This window comes from Neltuma alba, unplaced genomic scaffold, assembly GCF_004799145.2.
Source record: "Neltuma alba isolate B1F8T4 unplaced genomic scaffold, ASM479914v2 tig00012402_pilon, whole genome shotgun sequence".
Lineage (NCBI taxonomy): Eukaryota > Viridiplantae > Streptophyta > Magnoliopsida > Fabales > Fabaceae > Neltuma > Neltuma alba.
The window spans coordinates 65601-84576 of NW_021636895.1; the positions used below are offsets into that span (position 1 = coordinate 65601).

Here is an 18976-nt window from a genome sequence, read left to right on the forward strand (position 1 = left end):
ATTTATTTACTACCTCCGGTCCTTAATATAAGAGTTAGTTTGACTTTTAATTTGATTTTAAATATAAGATCCTAATCCACTTAATCTTTTATATTTATTTATTTTTTCTCAAAGTAGTCCTAGTGGTTGTTGCATATGTTAAATATTTCATTAAATATTAAAACTAATACACTTGGTTAATGAGGATATTTTAGCAAAAATAGCTCCTATTTAATACAAATAATTAATTTAACAAATTTTCTTAATCTACTTAAATTAGTCAACTAGTTCTTATACTAAGCACTGGAGGTAGTATTAGAAATAATTAACTTAATTAACTTTATTAATATGCTCAAATTAATCAACTAGCTTTTAGATTAAGGACATAAGGTAATATATACACACATATATATAATTTTTTATCTACTTTATTAAGATCTAATTGAACCATATGCTTGTAGTTTTATATTCACACTTTCTTATTCGTACCAGAACACTTGCAATATGAGTGGAAAAACTAAACAGCACATTGAACACTTCCTATTTATATTCACACTCTCTTCTTATTAAATGTATGTTCGGACTTTAGACGTGTGCCGATTTTATCTGTGGACAGTAAATATTTTACGAGCTTACTTTGACGTTAATAAGCATTTTATAGCTTAACACGGCTAAATTTAATTCTTTGTAGTAATAAAACCCAGAAAAAATTGAATATCTGAATGAAAACAGGAAAAAAAAAGCCCCAATGGTCGATTTAGAGAAGGAAAAAAAATAAAACTCTTTTGATACTTAATGCATGATCTAATTACTGAGTTAATTTTGACTTTAAATATCAGACATATTTCTTGTAGTTATCAATTTTTTCTTAAATTATAGCTATTGACACTTTCTCAATCATAATTAAATGAAAAAGAATGGTAGCATATTAATGAAGATGACTATGGTATTTTAGAAAGAAACATATCATATTTCTTATAATTAACTAACTTTTTTAATCTAATCAAATTAGTTAAATAGATCTTACATTAAGGATCACGGAAGTATTATTTACATCAAGCAACAATAAGTTTTATTAATAGATGCTTGATTTCAAACTTTGTTGCAGGATGTTTTTTTATGGGTAGATTTTGCAGATGCTAAAAAAAATTAAACTTGTAATTCTCCACCATAATTTTATCGCACTAATAAAATTTGCTACAAAATGCATCTTTCTTTGAGATATTTCTAGGGGGATGTATATGAGAGGGAAAAAGTTTCTTAAAAAGCATAATTATCATTTTAACATTTAAACTCTATCAAAACATAAACAAATATCTAAAAATATAACTATGCGGAACCTAATGAAATATGCGGAAAAAGTGACAAATGCACTTGTACATAATACATGTTTTTAATACTACCTCCAGTCTTAATTATAAAAATCAGTCGACTAATTTGAGGAGATTAAGGAAATAAGTTGAGTTAGTTATTTGTCTTAATAGGTATTGTTTTTCTTAAAATATCCTTACTAATTAAGTGTATTGACTAGAACTATCATTGTTAGAATGACTATTTTGGAAAAAAAAAATAAATATGAGAGGCAAAGTGGATTGGGATCTTATATTTAGGACCAAAATAAAATTCAAATAGAGTCTTATATTAAGGATTGGAGGTAGTAGTATTTTAATTTGACATCAATTTTTCCATTAATTTTATGATAATTAAGGGAAAATTTTTAATACCTTTTGATTTCATTTTTTTTGTTAGTTACTTATATTTAACCTTCTAACCCAATTTAAAAAAAAAGTATTTTGATATTATTATATATTGAATTTAAGCTACACTTTTTTTAATTTGTAGCTCACTAAGCTTTTTTCTTCTTCTTCCAGTTAAAGTTTTACCCTCTCGATTAATTGAAGATTCCCTTATAGATATCTTCCAATTACTGCATCATATTGCTTTCGGTGCTTGATTCTCTTACGGTCCTAAATATAAGATTTGTTTTGTAATGTAAATTACATTACAAAATACTATCTCCGGTTCTTAATATAAGACCCCATTTGACTTTTTATTTGATCCTAATTATAAGACTCCAATCCATTCTGTCTATCATATTTATGCATTTTTTTCAAGATAGTTCTTCTAATAATGATAGTTCTAGCCAATATACTTAATTAGTAAGGATATTTTAGGAATGACAACACTTATTTATTACAAATAACTAACTTAACTTACTTCCTTAATCTCCTCAAATAAGTCAACTGGGTCTTATAATTAGGACCGGAGGTAGTAAGATTTATATTTAGAACAAGAGGAGTATAAGAGTTTATTTGATTTTTATTTTAGTTCAAATATAAGATTTTAATTTATTTTGTCTCTCGTATTTATTTTTTTAAGATAATCCTTGTAATAATAGTAGTTCTAACATAAATATTTTAAAAAAGACAATACATATTTATTATAAATAATTAATTTAATTAATATTTTTAACCTCTTTAACTAATTTTTTTACTTGATAGCTTATCGATCTGTCATTTGACTGAGAAAAGAGGAATTGTTTCCCAAGTCAGAACTTGACTTCCATAAGTATTACGCGTGAAAGTCACGCATTTGCAAGGGCTCGTGGTTCTCTAAGCAAATCGGTAATAGAAAAAGTGCGAAAATTCTTGTTCAACGGTTACAACGCGGTGCTTTTTTCGTGTCCCGTACTACGAACGACAAACCCAAATTAAAAAGATAAATTCATAAACAACAAAAAAAAAAATGGTGACCCCTTCTCTCTTTTCCTCCTTTCCATCCTCTCTCCTTCAATTCACCTCCTTCTTCTGTACTTCTAAGGGGAAAGAAAAGTACGAATATCTCCCTTTTTCTTTGATACCTTCTTCCGGTTTCTTCTCAATTTCCTTCCGAAGAATGCTAAGCATGGTTTCACTTCAAGCTGTATATGGTCGGGCCTTTGTGTTTCTGCTGATTTTGACTCGGGGGTTAGCAGGGGATATAGTCCACCCCGATAATACAGCTCCCAGGAAGCCTGGTTGCGACAATAACTTTGTCCTGGTAGGAGTTTTAGTTTTTAGCATGAATTCGAAAACTAGTTTAGAAATGTCATTCTTGCTGTTTGGTTACTAAGAACGAAGAGGAACGAGGAAAGGAATTGAGGGAAAAAGTCGAAAATTTTTGTTTTGTTGTTTTTGATTATCTAAGTTTTCATTTGTGCCTGAAGAGATAAGATTTGCTTCCTTTTAACCCTTGAAAACTATGCATCTTTTCAATTTTTGCTGTTAAATACTTTCAGATGGCAGACTCTGTCTAGTGACATGGAGAAAGACAGTGGAAAAACATAAAGCGTGAGGGCTTTTTAAATAGAGTGAATGTTTCTTTTGGCTAATTATACACATATAGAGTATAGGTTTATATAACTATTGGGAGGAACAGGATCTTTAATTATGCCCTTTGCCATCGGGGGAGGGGCGATCTATATTTAACTTTTAGTCTGTCTCTGTTCCTGGAAAAATTTCTGCTTTGCCATGCCTCTTGATTGTTTCGTATTTTATTCAATGGTCTACTTTGTTTGAAAATAGAGGGGCATGTTAAGTTTGTAGGTATCCTTAATTGATTGCTGTTAATAGTTATCCTAATAAGCTCGTAGAGAGAATTATAGTGACTAAACTTGAGGAAACCAAATAAGCAAATCTTTTATCTTATTTTCTCCGGGCTTCCAGGAAAATGCTTTGTGAGTTGTTAATATTTTCTTATGAGTATTGTAGGAAATAGCATGAATGCTTTCACCTTTTGGTTGACAACCCATCCCAGGATTTGGTTATTGATAGAGCACAATGGTGTTATGCGATTTCCAACTGGTGGGATAAGGCTGCTTCTTGTTTTTGTTGTTTTTTGAGCTGTTTGACTAATTTCAGATCTGATAGGTCAAAGTCCCTACATGGATTGATGGTGTAGAAGACAGTGAGTATGTTGGTATTGGTGCACGGTTTGGCCAGTCGTTGGAATCAAAAGAAAAACATGCCAACCATACCAGAGTTGCCTTGGCTGACCCTCCTGATTGTTGTAGCAAGCTGAAAAATGAGGTATTTAAGTTCTGAGCCATCAAAATTTTCAAATGCCAAAAAACTTGCATGTGGAGCATAGATTTCCATATTAAAACCTTAAAATTTTAAGATACTTATCAATTTGTAATTGGGAGTTTGATAGCTTACTGGCAAGGTCATTTTGGTGCACCGAGGAAATTGTAGTTTCACAACCAAGGCAAATAGAGCTGAAGAAGCTGGGGCTTCTGCCATCCTTGTCATAAACTACCGAACAGGTGTTTGCATCTGGTCTGCTTTGTCGCCTAAAATGAATTTGAATTTATCTAGCCCATTTCATTTTCCTTCTCTCTGTTACCTTCACACATTGCATTAAGAGGCTCAGAGTTCTTCATGGGGATCATGGTTGTAGAGAATGTTAAGCAATCGTATTCATTATTTGTTTTTAGTTTGAACAAGTAACTTGCAATAAGTATTGTCAAATGTTTAGTTTAATTTCAAGCCTATTGTATTGTATTCATTCTAAGAAATATAGTTCTTAACTTGTTGTTGAGCAGAACTTTTCAAGATGGTTTGTGACGAGAATGAAACTGATGTTGATATTAGAATACCTGCTGTCATGCTTCCACAAGATGCTGGTACAAACTTGGAAAAACATTTGGAGAATAACTCCATTGGTACCTTTCACTTTCTCTGTATAATTTTGTAACTTGATTATGCCTTTCCTTTAGTGCAGAATTTTAATTTTAATTTTTTATTACCTGAGGTGGCTTTGGTGCTTACTGATAATATACTCTTGCACTTCTGTGTGCGCAATTTGCAATCTTTAGTTTCGGTGCAGTTATACTCTCCATTGCGTCCAGCAGTTGATGTTGCAGAAGTGTTTTTATGGCTCATGGCCGTGGGTACCATTCTATGTGCTTCTTATTGGTCAGCGTGGACCACCAGAGAAGCAGCCATTGAGCATGAGAAGCTATTAAAGGTTACTTAATTTGAATTCTTTGTGTCAATTTGATTCTTTTTTATGGGCTAATTTTGTTCTTTTTGAAGCCACAAATCCTCTCTTTTTTAATAACTCATTGACTTAGGTACTGATATATGAATAACTTCTATGCTTGCAGGATGGTTCAAATGAACTTGTGAATATGGAAAATGTTGGTTCCAGTAGTTATGTGGAAATTAGTACTGCTGCAGCAATTCTTTTTGTTGTGGTTGCTTCCTGTTTCTTGGTCATGATTTACAAATTAATGTCATACTGGTTTATTGAGATTCTGGTGGTTCTATTTTGCATCGGTGGGGTAGAGGTGAGTCATTCTTTTTCCAAATTTGTTCCTTGTTATCAGAATTCAGCTCTTTCTCTGCTCTGGATAAGTGATTCAGTGATGAAGCATGCATTACTAATCACCGTTGTGAATGTTCTCAAAACACCTGCAAAACCCTTGGTTTTAGTTATGCTTTCTTAACAACCCAAAGCTCCTTCCAAGCATCCGAAATCAGACATTTAACAACAGTGTGACTTGATGTTTGACTATAGGACAAGTGAGGGATCGGGGGATGGAGAAAGATAAGGAAGGAGAACTAGAGATGATGAAGAGGAGATAAAGAGTGTTCTATGATACGAATATGTTAGTTTTTTAAGTGGTTAGAATATCCATATTTGATGATAGAGGCTTAATGCAATAGAACTAATAGATCCGGGGACTAATTGCGGATTTTTAAAATGAGAGGGGACATTAAAATTGTATGCCAAGGTCAGGGTTGGTAAATGCAATTTCTCCTTAATATTAATGGAGGAAGATTGTGGAATGATTGAACAAAAGAACTAACACAGTTTGAAAGTGGAACAAATTTTAGGGACTGTAAAAAGAATGCTTAGAGAAGGGAAAATACAAGAAATTATTGGTGTTTCTTTTCATTTTGAGTGGATGTGCATATGTTAGTTATTCCTTAATTCATATAAACATCTAACTGTCATAATTTATGTAAGCCACTGCTTAATTTTTATTTCATATGTTTGTAGGATAATTTTTGGATGAATAGTTACTTGGAGCCAATGTTCTAAGACTGTGGCATGGTTATGTTGTCAAATTGTACGTCTAAATGTCTAATACATTCATGTGCTTTCAGGGACTGCAAACTTGTTTAGTGGCTCTTCTATCATGGTAATATTCTTTTATCGTTGTTTCCTTGTGTAAATTCTTTTGTATGCTTCTGTCTTCAGGGTCGTAACCATTTATTATGAAGGATTGCTCTTGGATGAGATGAAAATTTGATGATTAATTTATGGATTTTTTTCTACTGCTCTGAAACTAATCCATAGCTTGAAGAAGTTATCAGTTATTTGATAATGGTTCTATAGACTGGATTAGCCAGTCATGCAATCACTAGGTTTTTGGTGAACATCGGGCAAAAATACACTTTTTTCTGCATTACAAGCATTGTGTGTGATCCTCCAGTGATTTATATTCTTTTCTTTCAAATATATGTTCTTTTTCCTTTATTTTCAACATTACATGAAAATATAAGTTTTGTTCATGAAAAAAATTGGTATTTATTGTCTGCGGATGTTGAATAGATGGTTTATCTTCTCTTGTTCCTTTTTTATCATATGTAATTGACAATAAAATGTCTTTAGTTTCAGATGGTTTCAACATGCTGGGCAAACTTTTGTTAAAGTACCCTTATTTGGAGCTGTCTCATATCTGACACTTGCAGTTACTCCTTTCTGCATAGCGTTCACTGTTGTTTGGGCAGTACATCGCCGCATCTCCTTTGCTTGGATTGGTCAAGATATTCTTGTAAGAATATTTTTGTGGCTTTTTCTTTTTGGATCATTTTCTTTTAATACATACTTTTTAACCTTACTCTTGTGGTCTGACTTTCTTGTGATAAAATGCGGATAACTATGACAAAATGTTGAGTACCAGCTTGGCTGATGTCACAGAGCTTTCCATTAAAGACCAACCATTTAAAAATTCACTATAAAACTGAAAATGTTCTGAAGTTAGGGTGAAATTGATTTTTTCCCCCCTTTCAGCTAACTTTAAATAAAGTGCGAGGCCTAAGGCTTAATTTTGTTATTCCTCAATACATTCTCTGATAGTTAGGATCCAATTAGTATATTTTTGAAAATTCAGAGATATGTTAATCCCTGGATTAGTGTTACCTGCTGGATCTAGAGTGCGGCAAGATAATTGAAGAGAGCATTGTTTTCCTATTGGTACCCAGGATTTTGAGATCAATTATTATAATCCTAATGTCTGTTTTGTACATACGGAAGCAGGCTATTATTAGTATTTGCTACCAAATGATGGCTTTTAGCCTTTCAATAACATTTAGCGCATGGTTGATAACTTCTCTTATCCCAGTGTTATAGCTTCTGATGGTTTTCATGTCCATGTTTACCGTTCTGTGTTGTTTATCATTTGTTCTTTCAGTGTTTTTCACCCTGAAATTCAAGCTCTGCACATTTTTACTTCACTGGCTTCCCTGTTTTGTGGAACCTGAAGCTTTTAAAGTATGAAACCTGGCTTGCTAAGTGCCAACCTTCTATAACTTTTTCCTCTTCATTCAGGGTATTGCTTTGATAATCACAGTTCTTCAGATAGTCCGCATACCGAATCTCAAGGTGATGCTTATACTCTCCTTATTTTCTTACTAATTATGGTTCAATATATTTGAAGAGCTTGCCTATGACAACCTTCTTTTCTCTCTGTTTTTTTTTAAAATCTTTTTTCGAGTCAGTTGTATTATTCTCTAAGTTATAACTATGGGAGTCATGTATTTTATCAGCGAGAATTCACATGGCTTTGCTAACCTTTTTTTGTGACAATAAACAAAGGTATTTATTCATTTTGGTTTATGTAAAATCAGGTTGGAACTGTTCTTCTTAGTTGTGCCTTCCTCTATGACATCTTTTGGGTCTTCGTCTCTAAATGGTGGTTTCATGAGAGCGTCATGATAGTGGTGCGTGTTTCAAAAGAAAGCTCTTCCTTTTCCATCCTTTAGAATGCTTATTTGATCTCATTAATTTGATGCATTCTTTCTCGATAAGTATGGGTAACTTTGTCACTTCCATGATGTAGGTAGCTCGAGGTGAAAAGGGTGGTGAAGATGGTATACCCATGCTTTTAAAGATACCCCGCTTGTTCGATCCTTGGGGTGGTTACAGTGTCATTGGTTTTGGGGACATAATCTTACCTGGACTGCTAGTAGCATTTTCTCTCAGGTTTAATTGGAAGTCATATATAGATTTCATACAATTTATATCTCTCTTTCTCATGCATCTTCAGCCTCCTTGAACTATTAGTGTTTGTTTTTATAGTTGACTGATTGTGCAAGTCATGGAATATTTCAAGACAGAGGGAAAGAATGGATTGGCCTTTGGATCATATCAATGATTCATGAACCTTAATTTCTGTTGCCAATTTTACAGGTATGATTGGTTGGCAAAGAGGAAACTCAGGGCTGGATACTTCTTATGGGCAATGACAGCTTATGGTTTAGGTATGTTAATGCTTGATTTGAGGGTTTACTTGCCTTACAGTTTTCCTCAATAGAAAGCACGGATCAGCGTCCAACATACTGCGTCCATGCTTTATAGATTATACACACAACACAATTGATGGTTTAGCATGAATATATGTGCTATTACGTAACACTTCAATGCAACAAAACTGATAGGGCTATCTGGGGCTTCGTATATGCCATCTTCCTTCATGTGTGGAGGAGGTGAATGTTGACATAGTCTCTCATCATTTGATTTCTTGAGTGATGCCCTGCAGGTCTTCTTGTCACATACATAGCTTTGAATATAATGGATGGGCATGGCCAACCAGCTTTGCTATACATAGTTCCATTTACGCTTGGTAAGTTAAATATTCAGACTTGAATTCAAACACATGCTGATGATATCCAAGTATCGCCGGTGCTGCTTAAAGTAGTCATGCTTTTCATATTGGGAAAAATTATGCTCGTTGTAATTTGTTCATTTCAAAGCACATAAAAGACCTTGGGGTTATATTTAAGCCTTTTTTAGTGATGTTGAACGTGCTATGTTGTTAACATGTGAGGATCCATCCGTTACTGTCAGTATTGATCATTCACTTAATACACGAAATAAGTATATTAAAATAACTGAAATTAACATCAAATTCTTTGAAACAAGTCCCAGCCATTGAATGCTTTACCCTATACAATTCATTGGAAGCATGTAATAAAATAGGAACAACATAGAGAAGAATTTTACTTCATCATTGGCCTGATGTATTTATCTTTCCTATTTAAATGCATAGATGGAATTTTTACTGAAGGGGTTGAGTTTTCTGCACTTTATCTTGTGATGATGAATGCAGGAACCTTTTTGGCATTGGGAAAGAAGAAGGGTGAACTCAAGATTCTATGGACGAGAGGTGAACCAGAAAGACCTCCTTGCCCGCACATGCTAGGCCAACGAGAGGATCAGCCACAGTAAATGAAACATTACTTACCCTGCATAGTAGTATTTTAGGTTGTTCAGTTTACTTGAGCCCAATAGAAACTTAGGACATTGTGTCAGATTTGTGCCCTGGTTGTAACCATTGCAAAGGCATTAAACCCATAATATGGTAGCTTAGATTTGATGGTAGGCATCCCATGGAATCCACAGCAACTAGTAGATGTAAAATTTTGAGTGGTAGACAGTATGGAAGGCCTTGTAATTATCCTTTGAAGTTGCTTCAAGAAGCAAAACACAACATTGTGAAGGAAAAAATAGCAGAAAGTAACAAGTGCGGATGACATGAGAATGATTTTTAATGATAGGCATGCTTGTGGATTCAGCCACAGATCTGAAATCCTCTTGTGGGGAAAATCGGAAACAGAAAAAGGGACTCTACCTGGAATTCCAGGTTTTGGCGTGAAAAAATTCCAGGTTGGCTGGTTAACTTTTTGTAAGGGTAGACTGGGCTCAAGTGAAGCATTCTTGGGGATACCTAAACTACCTCAAGAATAATAATTGATACGGTGAAAACCATACTTCTTTTAGTGTCGGGGCATAAGATTACAATATCATTGTGTTAAAATTTATATGCAATTTATTCCAACATTTTAATGTGGTGACTTTGAAATTAAACATTTTAATTTAATTAGTAAGTTAAATTCTTTTGCAGACTGCTGTGTTTTTGCTCGTCGAGAAACTAACGCCATAGGGATGTAGCTGGACGAACAAATTACCTAATATCAGCCAGTTTATCACAATTATTTGTTTTTTAACGCTAAAAACGAACATCCCAGCCATCATAGGTAAGCAGCGAGGGAAATCGTCAAAAGAGGTCTGAATTTTTCATGATTATTTTCATCCGTCTAGATCACTGTTCACACAGCAATAGGTGACGTCAGCTTTGCCGCTTACCAAATTATGATAGAAGTGCGAAAGAACCTTCACAATAATCCATCTCATAGGTACAAAATTAGACAAAAGTCTTCCGTGATAACATTTATACATACAAAAACTGTACACTATATATAGATATATATTACATAAAATAACATCATTCTGACAACCTAAAATCGATATTTCTGATATTAACACAAAAAGGGGCAAAACATAGATAATCAGAGTAACTAACACAAAAGGCTCAGTGAGCTTCTAATTTAAAGGCAATTCATACAAAGCTCAGAATAATATTCTTATTCCCATAAGGTACAAGAGAATGCCCCAGAATCAAATTGCAGCTGGGCCAAGCACCACCAATGAACTCCAAAGAACAAAATAAATTAAATGAAAATAACTGACGTGCAACACTTCTCTACGACTATCAGCATCTCTCAAAATTGTCAAGCCACATTTGGCCATTCTGTGAGGGACTCATTTCCATTTCCAGTCCAGTCCTGTACATGGAATGAATAAAATAGACATGAAGTTTAGAGGATCCTATCTCTCAGGAACATAGACGCATTACTTAAAAGTACTGATGCTGAAGTACTAAATTACATGCCGGAAAATTCAAAGATTCATTATGCCTAACTCAAAAAGGTAAATAGATAAAAGCATCCACAAATCTATGATGGTGACACGGTGCATAACTAGATCCAACCCCGCCAAAAAAGTAGTAGTAGAAGAAGAAGAAGAAGAAGGGAGAGAAGAAGAAGATTCATAACTAGAAAAGGCATATACAGTGCTCTGTCTGACTCTCACCCCGCAAAGCAGAGTAGGACCCGAACCAATATGCAGAGTTTCAGAAACAATCCTTAAACATTTCATCAACTCAAGTAGACCAAAACCTAGAAAGGAGGGGGAAATAAATTTTGAAAAGGAACAGGAAAGCAAGGATGAAAAGAATCTACTGACCGAATCACTGTTCAGCTAAAACCGAATCAAATGGAAAGGAAAAGAAAACCATTAAGCACAAATGATATTTAAGATGTCAACAGCTAGGAAGCATAATCATGCGTAAATAGAAATATCAAAGCAAGAAAACGAAGCCATACAGTCATTTCGCCTAAGAAAACTGGCCCCATTTGTGGAAAAAAGCATTGTTTTCCTCTCTTGCCCTGATGATGACAAAAGTTCTTGCATCCTCATTGGCCAGTCTGAATTCAATATGCGTTCAAAATCTTTCACTTCCCTGCATCAAAAGGGTACCATGCAGATAAAATTTAGTCTTATTTTAGTAGCACTATAGTGCAGCAGCTATGTGTCAATGTAGCTGGCATAACCTATAACAGAATAACTAGTCACAGGGTAGTTTAGTAGCTAGTATCTTGTATAGACACAAAGGGCCTATAAAAAGGACCTATGTACTGAGAGATCTGAATAGTAGTCATACAGTATCCTTTCTATATCATTTGGGGATCCGAACCTCTTTTTGGCCACTTGGTGCCAGGAGCTTGATCACAAGAGAAATGGGGGGAAGTTGAGTAAAGGCTCCACTAGAACACCATCATTTGAGTAGATGCGAGCAACAATGGAGTAGAACACACAAGATGCAGGGGAGATGTTTGATGCATGCCTGGACTTGAGGCGTTTACAACAGAAATGGACTTGAGTAGAGGCTCGACCATAACATCTCAGACTCTAGAAACACTTTTGAATTGCAACTTATAAAATGCTAGCGAATAGAGTGGCATCATACCTGAAGAAGGCTGAAGCACTTAATTCAAGACCAAAACCTGAAAATATGAAAGCATTAAGAGGTTTTTGGACCTTACTAGTTACCAGGTATTCTAAAGACTTGTAACGGAGTATGAGATGATAGCTAAGCCTTTGATGAGCCTGTTGAAGAAAAATGGAGACACAGGCTGAGACTCAGCCAAACCTAAAACGACCATGACATCAATGCCTATCCTAGCCCTTCCAAAATTTCATCTGCCTATTGTGATGGAAAACAATGCAACAAGAAGTGGTCGTGGGGCTGTCTAGTCATAGGAAGGGCACCTTACAGCCTTGGCAAGCAGGCTTCTCTGTCCAGCCTAGAGGGTTTTTTTTCCCCCCATATGAAAAAGAATCCATGGGCCTGGCCATTGTTTTTGTTATCAAACAAAGAAGGAAAACAATTCATGAAGACAGGTGACCTGCGATCTGAAGTATAAATTGGAGCAACCAATTGCATCACCGGAGAAGATTAAGTTGTTCCCCAACCTTTGAGGCTGTCGCAAGAAAGTGTGCACAAAAAGAAAAGACAATGCTGCTGCAGATGAGTTGTCTAAAAGAGGATCACTATTTGGCTATCACCACTGGAGTACTTCAAACAACAAAGTCAAAAGTTTAATTCAATAACTGCAACTAGATCCTCAAGCAAGGCCCAAATGTTTTTGGAATCAAGAGCTACTGAAGAGAAAAAGGGAACTAGTTGTCCGGGAAGACCAAGCATCGAGGGAGCAATTATTACGCCATTTCATGAAGATCCAATAAGAGGACACTCAAATATGGCCACTACATATACGAGACTTCTTGACATTTTTTATTGGAAATGCCTCAAGGAGGAGGTTAGGAAAATAGTCCAGAATTGTAGCCCATGGCGGAGCTTTAAATCTGAAAACTATCCCCTATTCCAAGGTTGGGACAACCACTCCCAATAAGCACATATGGTCTCAGTTGGCTAAGGATTTCATTAAAGGCTTGACAAAATCATAGCCTATGACTGCAATTTTAGTGATAATGGATAGATTTAGTAAGGCTGCCCATTTCATTCCATTTAGACACCCATATACAGCAATAGAGTTAACTCAAACCTTCATGGGCAACCATCTATTCTATCGAGCCTTTAATGAAATCCGCAGCCACAAACAGAAATCCTATCTTATGAAATTGTTATCTTGATTTGCAAATAAAAAGAAAACACCAATAGGGAAAACAACTAGTAAGAATGTCATGAATCTGTTAGACAATAGAGTCAAAATATAATGCAATACAAAGTTATCATTATGATAACTTGTTTAATTGAATTAATGATTGTGAGCATCAGAGAATGGGCATAACCTTTGCATAGGCAGAATTTAACCAACTCATTGTTAATATTTATGACATTATATAGAAGACCAGGAATCAGGTTGCAATAGCAGTGAAAGCAGATACAGTAATTGTGACGTCTGTAGATGCATTGTCATGGACACAAACATCACTTTTTCATAGCGAATTTCATTTGGATTGTCGTATCTCCCAGTCCCACATGAGTGTCAATGTTCAACCGGCAATTGATAATAAGAAAAAATAATGAATACTAACAGGACACAGTTTAAAAATTCTAGATTCTTGTCCTGTGCATATTATATGATCCAGATAAAAGCTATTGAGCAATTTTAACGACCACAGGTCAGAATAAAAGCTAATGAACATTATATGAGCAAAGAGCATTAGCTCCACCTGTCAATTTTTTCCTGTAGTGCAGGATCGATCTCATCATCTATATCGCCATCATCAAGCTCAGCCTTATGAACAAGGGTGTCGTTCTCCGTATCATGTAAATTTGAGGTCTCACCAATTCTATCAGTTTCAGCATTTTGGCATCTGATATCATAACCATTTGATTCCTATTTAAGAAAAGGAAATAAAATTTTTATGGTAATTTTGAGCATTTACCGTGTTCATTCAAAAACAACGTAAAACCAACAAAATAATATGTGAATTAAACAGCAGGACTGCAAAGTATCTAGCAGACCTCCTTATTAAGTTCAGAAGTCTCCTTTAAGGAAGAATTCTTCTGTTGATCTTTTTTTCTCCGGTTCTTCTTTTTATTCTTGGAAGTTTTGATTCCCTTTGGATCTGTAATGGAGTTCCACACCCTCAGTGAGAGATCAGAGATGTAATAAAATATAAACCAGGAAAAAAAAAATACTAGGAGGCTATAAATCCCAACAAATTCTCAGAGGAACTCAACAGATTCAAAATCCACTAGATGGCAAAGGCTCACACAACATGCACACACATGGAGATGAGAAACGAAATCCCTGACCATGCGTATTGTGTCAAGGTCATTCAAAGATTCAATGAGAAAATGCTGTACCGTAATCTTAACTCATAATAGGACTTATTGGTGTTTCAAAAGTTTTCTTTTGTTAGAGTTCATATCTATATGATTTATCTCCATGTTTTTCACTAAAACTTCAGATCCCAGAAACAAATTCCAGATAACGTCAATGATTGCAACTTTTAACTCTGGAAATATTCTTTCCTCTAGAGGTAAGATGCATTTTCAAAAAATGTTCTGGCCAAACTGGTGTAAACTCTGTTTGACACTTCAAAACTAAAGCATCATACCTGTGCCTAAAAAGTCACCGAAAAGAGAGGGGGCCCAATAGGAAAAAATGTTTTACCTATCATAGCCCACAGTAACATAATTATTTTGGGCCCATAAGTAATTTATTCCAGTCAAAATGGTTTAGTCTCAGCCCTTCATTCGTTGATAAAATAATGAATTATATTAAGAAAAATACAAATGAGTACGATGAGATCTTCTCTAAGGTGAAGGTCAAATATCACAATAAAATGAAAGACACATGCAGAAAGTAGTCAAAAAAAAGACAGGAAAAAAAGGGATGACGAGGTAAATCCACCTCTATCATTTCCATTTATAAAGGACAAAAGGTCATCAACTGAACGTTCATCTACACGTTCATCTGCATGCTCATCTTCAACTTCAACATTCTGAAACACAAGGAATAATTCTTATTAAAATCAACATTCAGTTATTCATACATTTTTAGGGCATAAAAATTTCGTGCAAGAGTGCACGTGCACGTGCACAGTTACCAGCAACAAAAGTTCAGTTCAACATCAATTTTTCAATTAAGGAGACGGATTACATTCAGCAGAGTGACATATAATAGCAAGTGAGCAACAAAGTATAACACAAAACTGCATCACCTTTAACCTTTCACGCTCCCTAAGCTCTTTCCTCTTCTTGGCATACAAACGGTTCAAAAGTCTGATCCTTGGATCATCAGTTGTGTTTTTCAAGGGCTCCAATTTTTCTTCCTGGAACAAAAGAAAAGGTGAGAAATGATAATTGAAAATCAAAGAAGATAAAAGTGGCATACTTAGTTCTCACAAGCACCAGACACCTCAGTAAGATCATCAGGCAAATGAAATATCTCACGTATCTCCTCGGGTGTTTTCCCTTCAATTATTCGAGCAAGTGCACGACTGGTAAGATCAACCAATGGCTTCAGCTGAAGACTGTCAGCAGCAGATGTCAACTCACACAGCTTTTTGGTGTCCATTCGAACAAATTTTTCATCAAAGGACTTCCGTTCCTAGACAAGAAAACTACCCAAAAGTAATCATCTTTGACATTCATGTCATCAGCTCACTCATCTCATGAAGATAACAACACTAAAGCATCATAGAAAGAGGTAGAACCTTGTTTGAGCGCCCTGGTACTTGATGAAATCGGCAATAGTCAAGAATTAAGCTTAACAGGGAAGGACTAACTCGTTGAGGAAGACATATGGCATTATTCTTGGATGATCCCATCCCTTTTTGTATTATTTCATGGCATATAAATGGACAAAACATTGCGATTTCTTGTTCCACTTGTTGAACAGAACCATCAGAAATCTGAAGCCATACATAGGCCTTAATCATCTGAAAATTTAAATTAGCACCAGTGTTGTTTCAATATCAATGTGAAAGAAGCAACAACAAGATTCTCCGGAGAGCAGGTCTCCTTAACTAAGAGCATCACAATAGGGTATTTCCATATAAGGCAAGTTGACAAGTGTTTTTATATCACTGTCTTCAGCAAGGTTTCAGTTTACCTAAATAGCCAGATATGGGATCTTAGGAAATCATGAAAGTTATCACAGATCACACGAAAGATAGGTCTGGGCTTTGAGGATAAAGGAGTGTAAAGGATCTGTATGGGCCATAATGAGACTTAGCATGCCTAGCATTATAGACATCGAATGTGTAATATAAAGTGGAAGATGAATTTATAGAAAAAATGGTAATAAAGTGAAGTTTTGATTTCAAGAAGGTAATAAGTCTTGCTTATGCGCATCAGTGCAACTAATATTTGACAATTAGCAAGAAACACATAAAGTAAAATTTCCAAGCACTATAGGAGCGCATCAACAATCACCACGGAAACTATAATTGTCAATCATAGATGTACACACTGTCAATTTTAAATGCATGGTCCCAATCTATAATTTTTATAATCTGGACAATAAATATGAGAATCAGATATAATCATATCACCACCAAACCAATTCCCTCAGGATCTAAAACTCAAGATGTTTCATATTCTCGTCTGATGACCAAAACTACCAAGTTTCATAAATCAATTCCACATGTTTAAAATCTACATGACATTTCAAGTGGAAAGTATTCATAATTGTAAGAGAACTCAAAATCAAATAACCTTAAAAAAGGCCTGTGTTGTGTTCCAAGATGACAATAAAGTACTTAAAGTTCACAGTAAATAAAGTACTGAACCAAATAAAATAAAAGTGCAAGTTCAGTGCACAGCCAAAAAAGCAATGAAATAAAGAAGGAAGCTCCAAAGCTGTATGACTTCCATGAAAATCTAACTACATGCAACAATAAACATTAGACTTATATCAAGGTGCCATACCTCAGGTTTAATAATTGCCATGTCAATTTCAGACATCTGAAAATTATTTGGTAAACAAAATATGTGGCTATAGTAAGTTTCTTTGTGTCGCAAGCAATACACTCTGAAGCATAAATTTAAATTGCAATTTCACGCAACGAGTTAAGACGACCACCCCAAAAAGGTACAAGCAGCACCACCACAATGTGCGTGTTCCATGAGCAAAAGTATCTGCAGGAACGCACAAATTTTTATGTCACGAAAGTGAAACAGTAAGCAAAACAGACATGTCTTGTGCAAGAGTTTAAACAATAATAATTTAGCACCTCCGAAATTCAAAGTCCAATGTAAAGTTAAAGATAATAAGTCAACGTGTGGCAAATTAAGAAATGACGAGCACTCTACTACTCCAAATTGAAGGTGGTTAGCTTGCACCCAAAATACTTAGCTTTATAACTATAATTCAGAATTAGAATAACAATTGTTGATGTACTGTTCATGTGACATGGATGATACTTTTCAATAAGCTGTTTAAACTTGTTTTGACGATAAAGAAAGAGCTATTTCTCTTGAATAATCATACATCCAGTTGTTTGCAGGTACTGCGGTGCCAGCTTAATATCAACTTTCCCAATTTGCAATACTCATGTTCCCCCTAAGCAAGAATTCCGATAGTAATTTTTTGTGACGGGATCTGTCCAAGGCTCAGGAGGGGAAAAACTGTGGAAATCTTCTTTAAAAAACTAGGGTTATGAAGCCATAGCTAGTTTCTCCTGCACCAAGGAGCAAAGATAAGGACTTCTCACAACACCCATGTTCCCGTGGTATTAAAATCACCCATGACCATCCCCGTGGTCTTAAATAAGAGTTCTTAATCATTCTTATTGCATCACAATGATTTGAATCACAATGATGACTGACTTCCCTTTCGGCTATCAACCAAATTTCCAGTAACCAAAACAATAAGAATTCAATACAAAAATAAAGTAGAAGACAAGAAAGAAGAATGGCTAGACAGGCCATAAATCGTTCACGGGAGCTCACAGAAAATGCCACTAAGAAATGGGTAAAATTACCACGCTTTATCTCATTCTATTGATACAATCCATTCAAGCCTTGTATAAGTATGCAATAGAAAGAAATTGGTAAAGAGATTTGCAGCGCTTACGCAAGTTGTGTATCTCTCAGAGCAGAAAAAAGAATTACGGACGGGAAGCTTTGAAATGGAGAGAATTGGCGGTAGTCGGCGATGCCAGCAGGGATAGAAGAGAGAGAATTTTTATTCCGACAGTTAAGAAAATATGAAAGAAAAAATAAAAAGGAGAGAAATGGCGAACGTAGGTAGAAGCAGGAGACGGAGCGATAGAGAGAGAGAAGGAGGGTTGGAAATCTGTGTCTCAGAATTTCACACTTCAGTTGGAGTCGCTGTCAATGGCGAGCGACGAAACGAGGGTGTTCCATGAAACGACGCCACACAAGGTGAACCCAATTAGGTTTTTCTTCGTTTAGGCCATCGCCAAAGCAAGCATGGGCAAGAGCCTATTTTTTTATTTTTTTTTATTTTTTTTGCCCCCAAATGCTGGCTTTTTTAACTAAAAAAACATTTATTAAAAAAAAACAAAATTGTTGGCAATTTGTTGTCATTCTGTTTATAGAATGTTGTGCAGTCTTTTTTTTTTTTTTGACCAGCAAGTGTTGTGCAGTCTATTTAATAAGAACATGATATGTCCATGTTCACTAAAAGAAAATTATATGCAACCATGAAGAAGATTTAGTTTATTTGTCTAGTAATAATTAATAAATAATATGTAACGAAAATTTTAAAAAGAAATAATTAAAAAAAGAAAAGAGGAAGTGAACTTCATATTACTCTCCCTCCCTACCACCCTCTCCATCGATTGGATTTTTTTTTTTTTTACCAACCTAAATAAGTAAATC

At 35.0% G+C, this 18976-nt stretch overlaps 2 protein-coding genes across 5 annotated transcripts; one reads left to right on the forward strand and one right to left on the reverse strand.

The window, feature by feature from the left end:
* The first annotated feature begins 2745 nt into the window (after nt 1–2745).
* Nucleotides 2746–9840, forward strand: LOC114726773 (signal peptide peptidase-like 4). 2 transcript variants are annotated; one of them, XM_028913473.1, is made up of 14 exons: nt 2746–3018; nt 3888–4046; nt 4171–4282; nt 4562–4681; nt 4835–4986; nt 5126–5308; nt 6132–6166; nt 6640–6802; nt 7579–7632; nt 7878–7970; nt 8090–8232; nt 8440–8510; nt 8789–8872; nt 9359–9840. In XM_028913473.1, the coding sequence occupies exons 1-14, from the start codon at nt 2875–2877 to the stop codon at nt 9475–9477; spliced, it is 1632 nt and encodes a 543-aa protein (XP_028769306.1). In that variant the 5' UTR covers nt 2746–2874; the 3' UTR covers nt 9478–9840. The 2 variants fall into 2 exon arrangements, with proteins under 2 accessions (XP_028769306.1, XP_028769307.1); XM_028913474.1 differs by lacking the exons at nt 2746–3018; nt 4171–4282 and having other exon boundaries at nt 3992–4046.
* Nucleotides 9841–10474: 634 nt separating this feature from the next.
* Nucleotides 10475–18454, reverse strand: LOC114726747 (SKP1-like protein 21). Of its 3 annotated transcripts, XM_028913434.1 has the most exons (11): nt 18207–18454; nt 17214–17269; nt 17060–17095; nt 15844–16068; nt 15546–15737; nt 15349–15459; nt 15039–15129; nt 14144–14247; nt 13849–14015; nt 11475–11611; nt 10475–10874 (listed from the first exon to the last, which is right to left on the reverse strand). In XM_028913434.1, coding segments are annotated over exons 3-11 (1065 nt in total). In that variant the 5' UTR covers nt 17214–17269; nt 18207–18454; the 3' UTR covers nt 10475–10872. The 3 variants fall into 3 exon arrangements, with proteins under 3 accessions (XP_028769267.1, XP_028769266.1, XP_028769268.1); XM_028913433.1 differs by having other exon boundaries at nt 17060–17269; XM_028913435.1 differs by lacking the exons at nt 17060–17095; nt 17214–17269; nt 18207–18454 and having other exon boundaries at nt 15546–15750; nt 15844–15976.
* Between the last annotated feature and the right edge of the window lie 522 nt (nt 18455–18976).

What these genes read in the sequence shown, in the direction of transcription:
- LOC114726773 (XM_028913473.1), top strand. Translation starts at nt 2,875, where the DNA reads ATGCTAAGCATGGTTTCACTTCAAGCTGTATATGGTCGGGCCTTTGTG. An exon ending in TGTCATAAACTACCGAACAG is followed by an intron (nt 4,283 to 4,561) that starts GTGTTTGCATCT and finishes GTTGTTGAGCAG; the next exon opens with AACTTTTCAAGATGGTTTGT. An exon ending in CATAGTTCCATTTACGCTTG is followed by an intron (nt 8,873 to 9,358) that starts GTAAGTTAAATA and finishes TGATGAATGCAG; the next exon opens with GAACCTTTTTGGCATTGGGA.
- LOC114726747 (XM_028913434.1), bottom strand. Translation starts at nt 17,095, where the DNA reads ATGTCTGAAATTGACATGGCAATTATTAAACCTGAG. An exon ending in GGGAGCGTGAAAGGTTAAAG is followed by an intron (nt 15,130 to 15,348) that starts GTGATGCAGTTT and finishes CTTGTGTTTCAG; the next exon opens with AATGTTGAAGTTGAAGATGA. An exon ending in CTACAGGAAAAAATTGACAG is followed by an intron (nt 11,612 to 13,848) that starts GTGGAGCTAATG and finishes CTTTTGATGCAG; the next exon opens with GGAAGTGAAAGATTTTGAAC.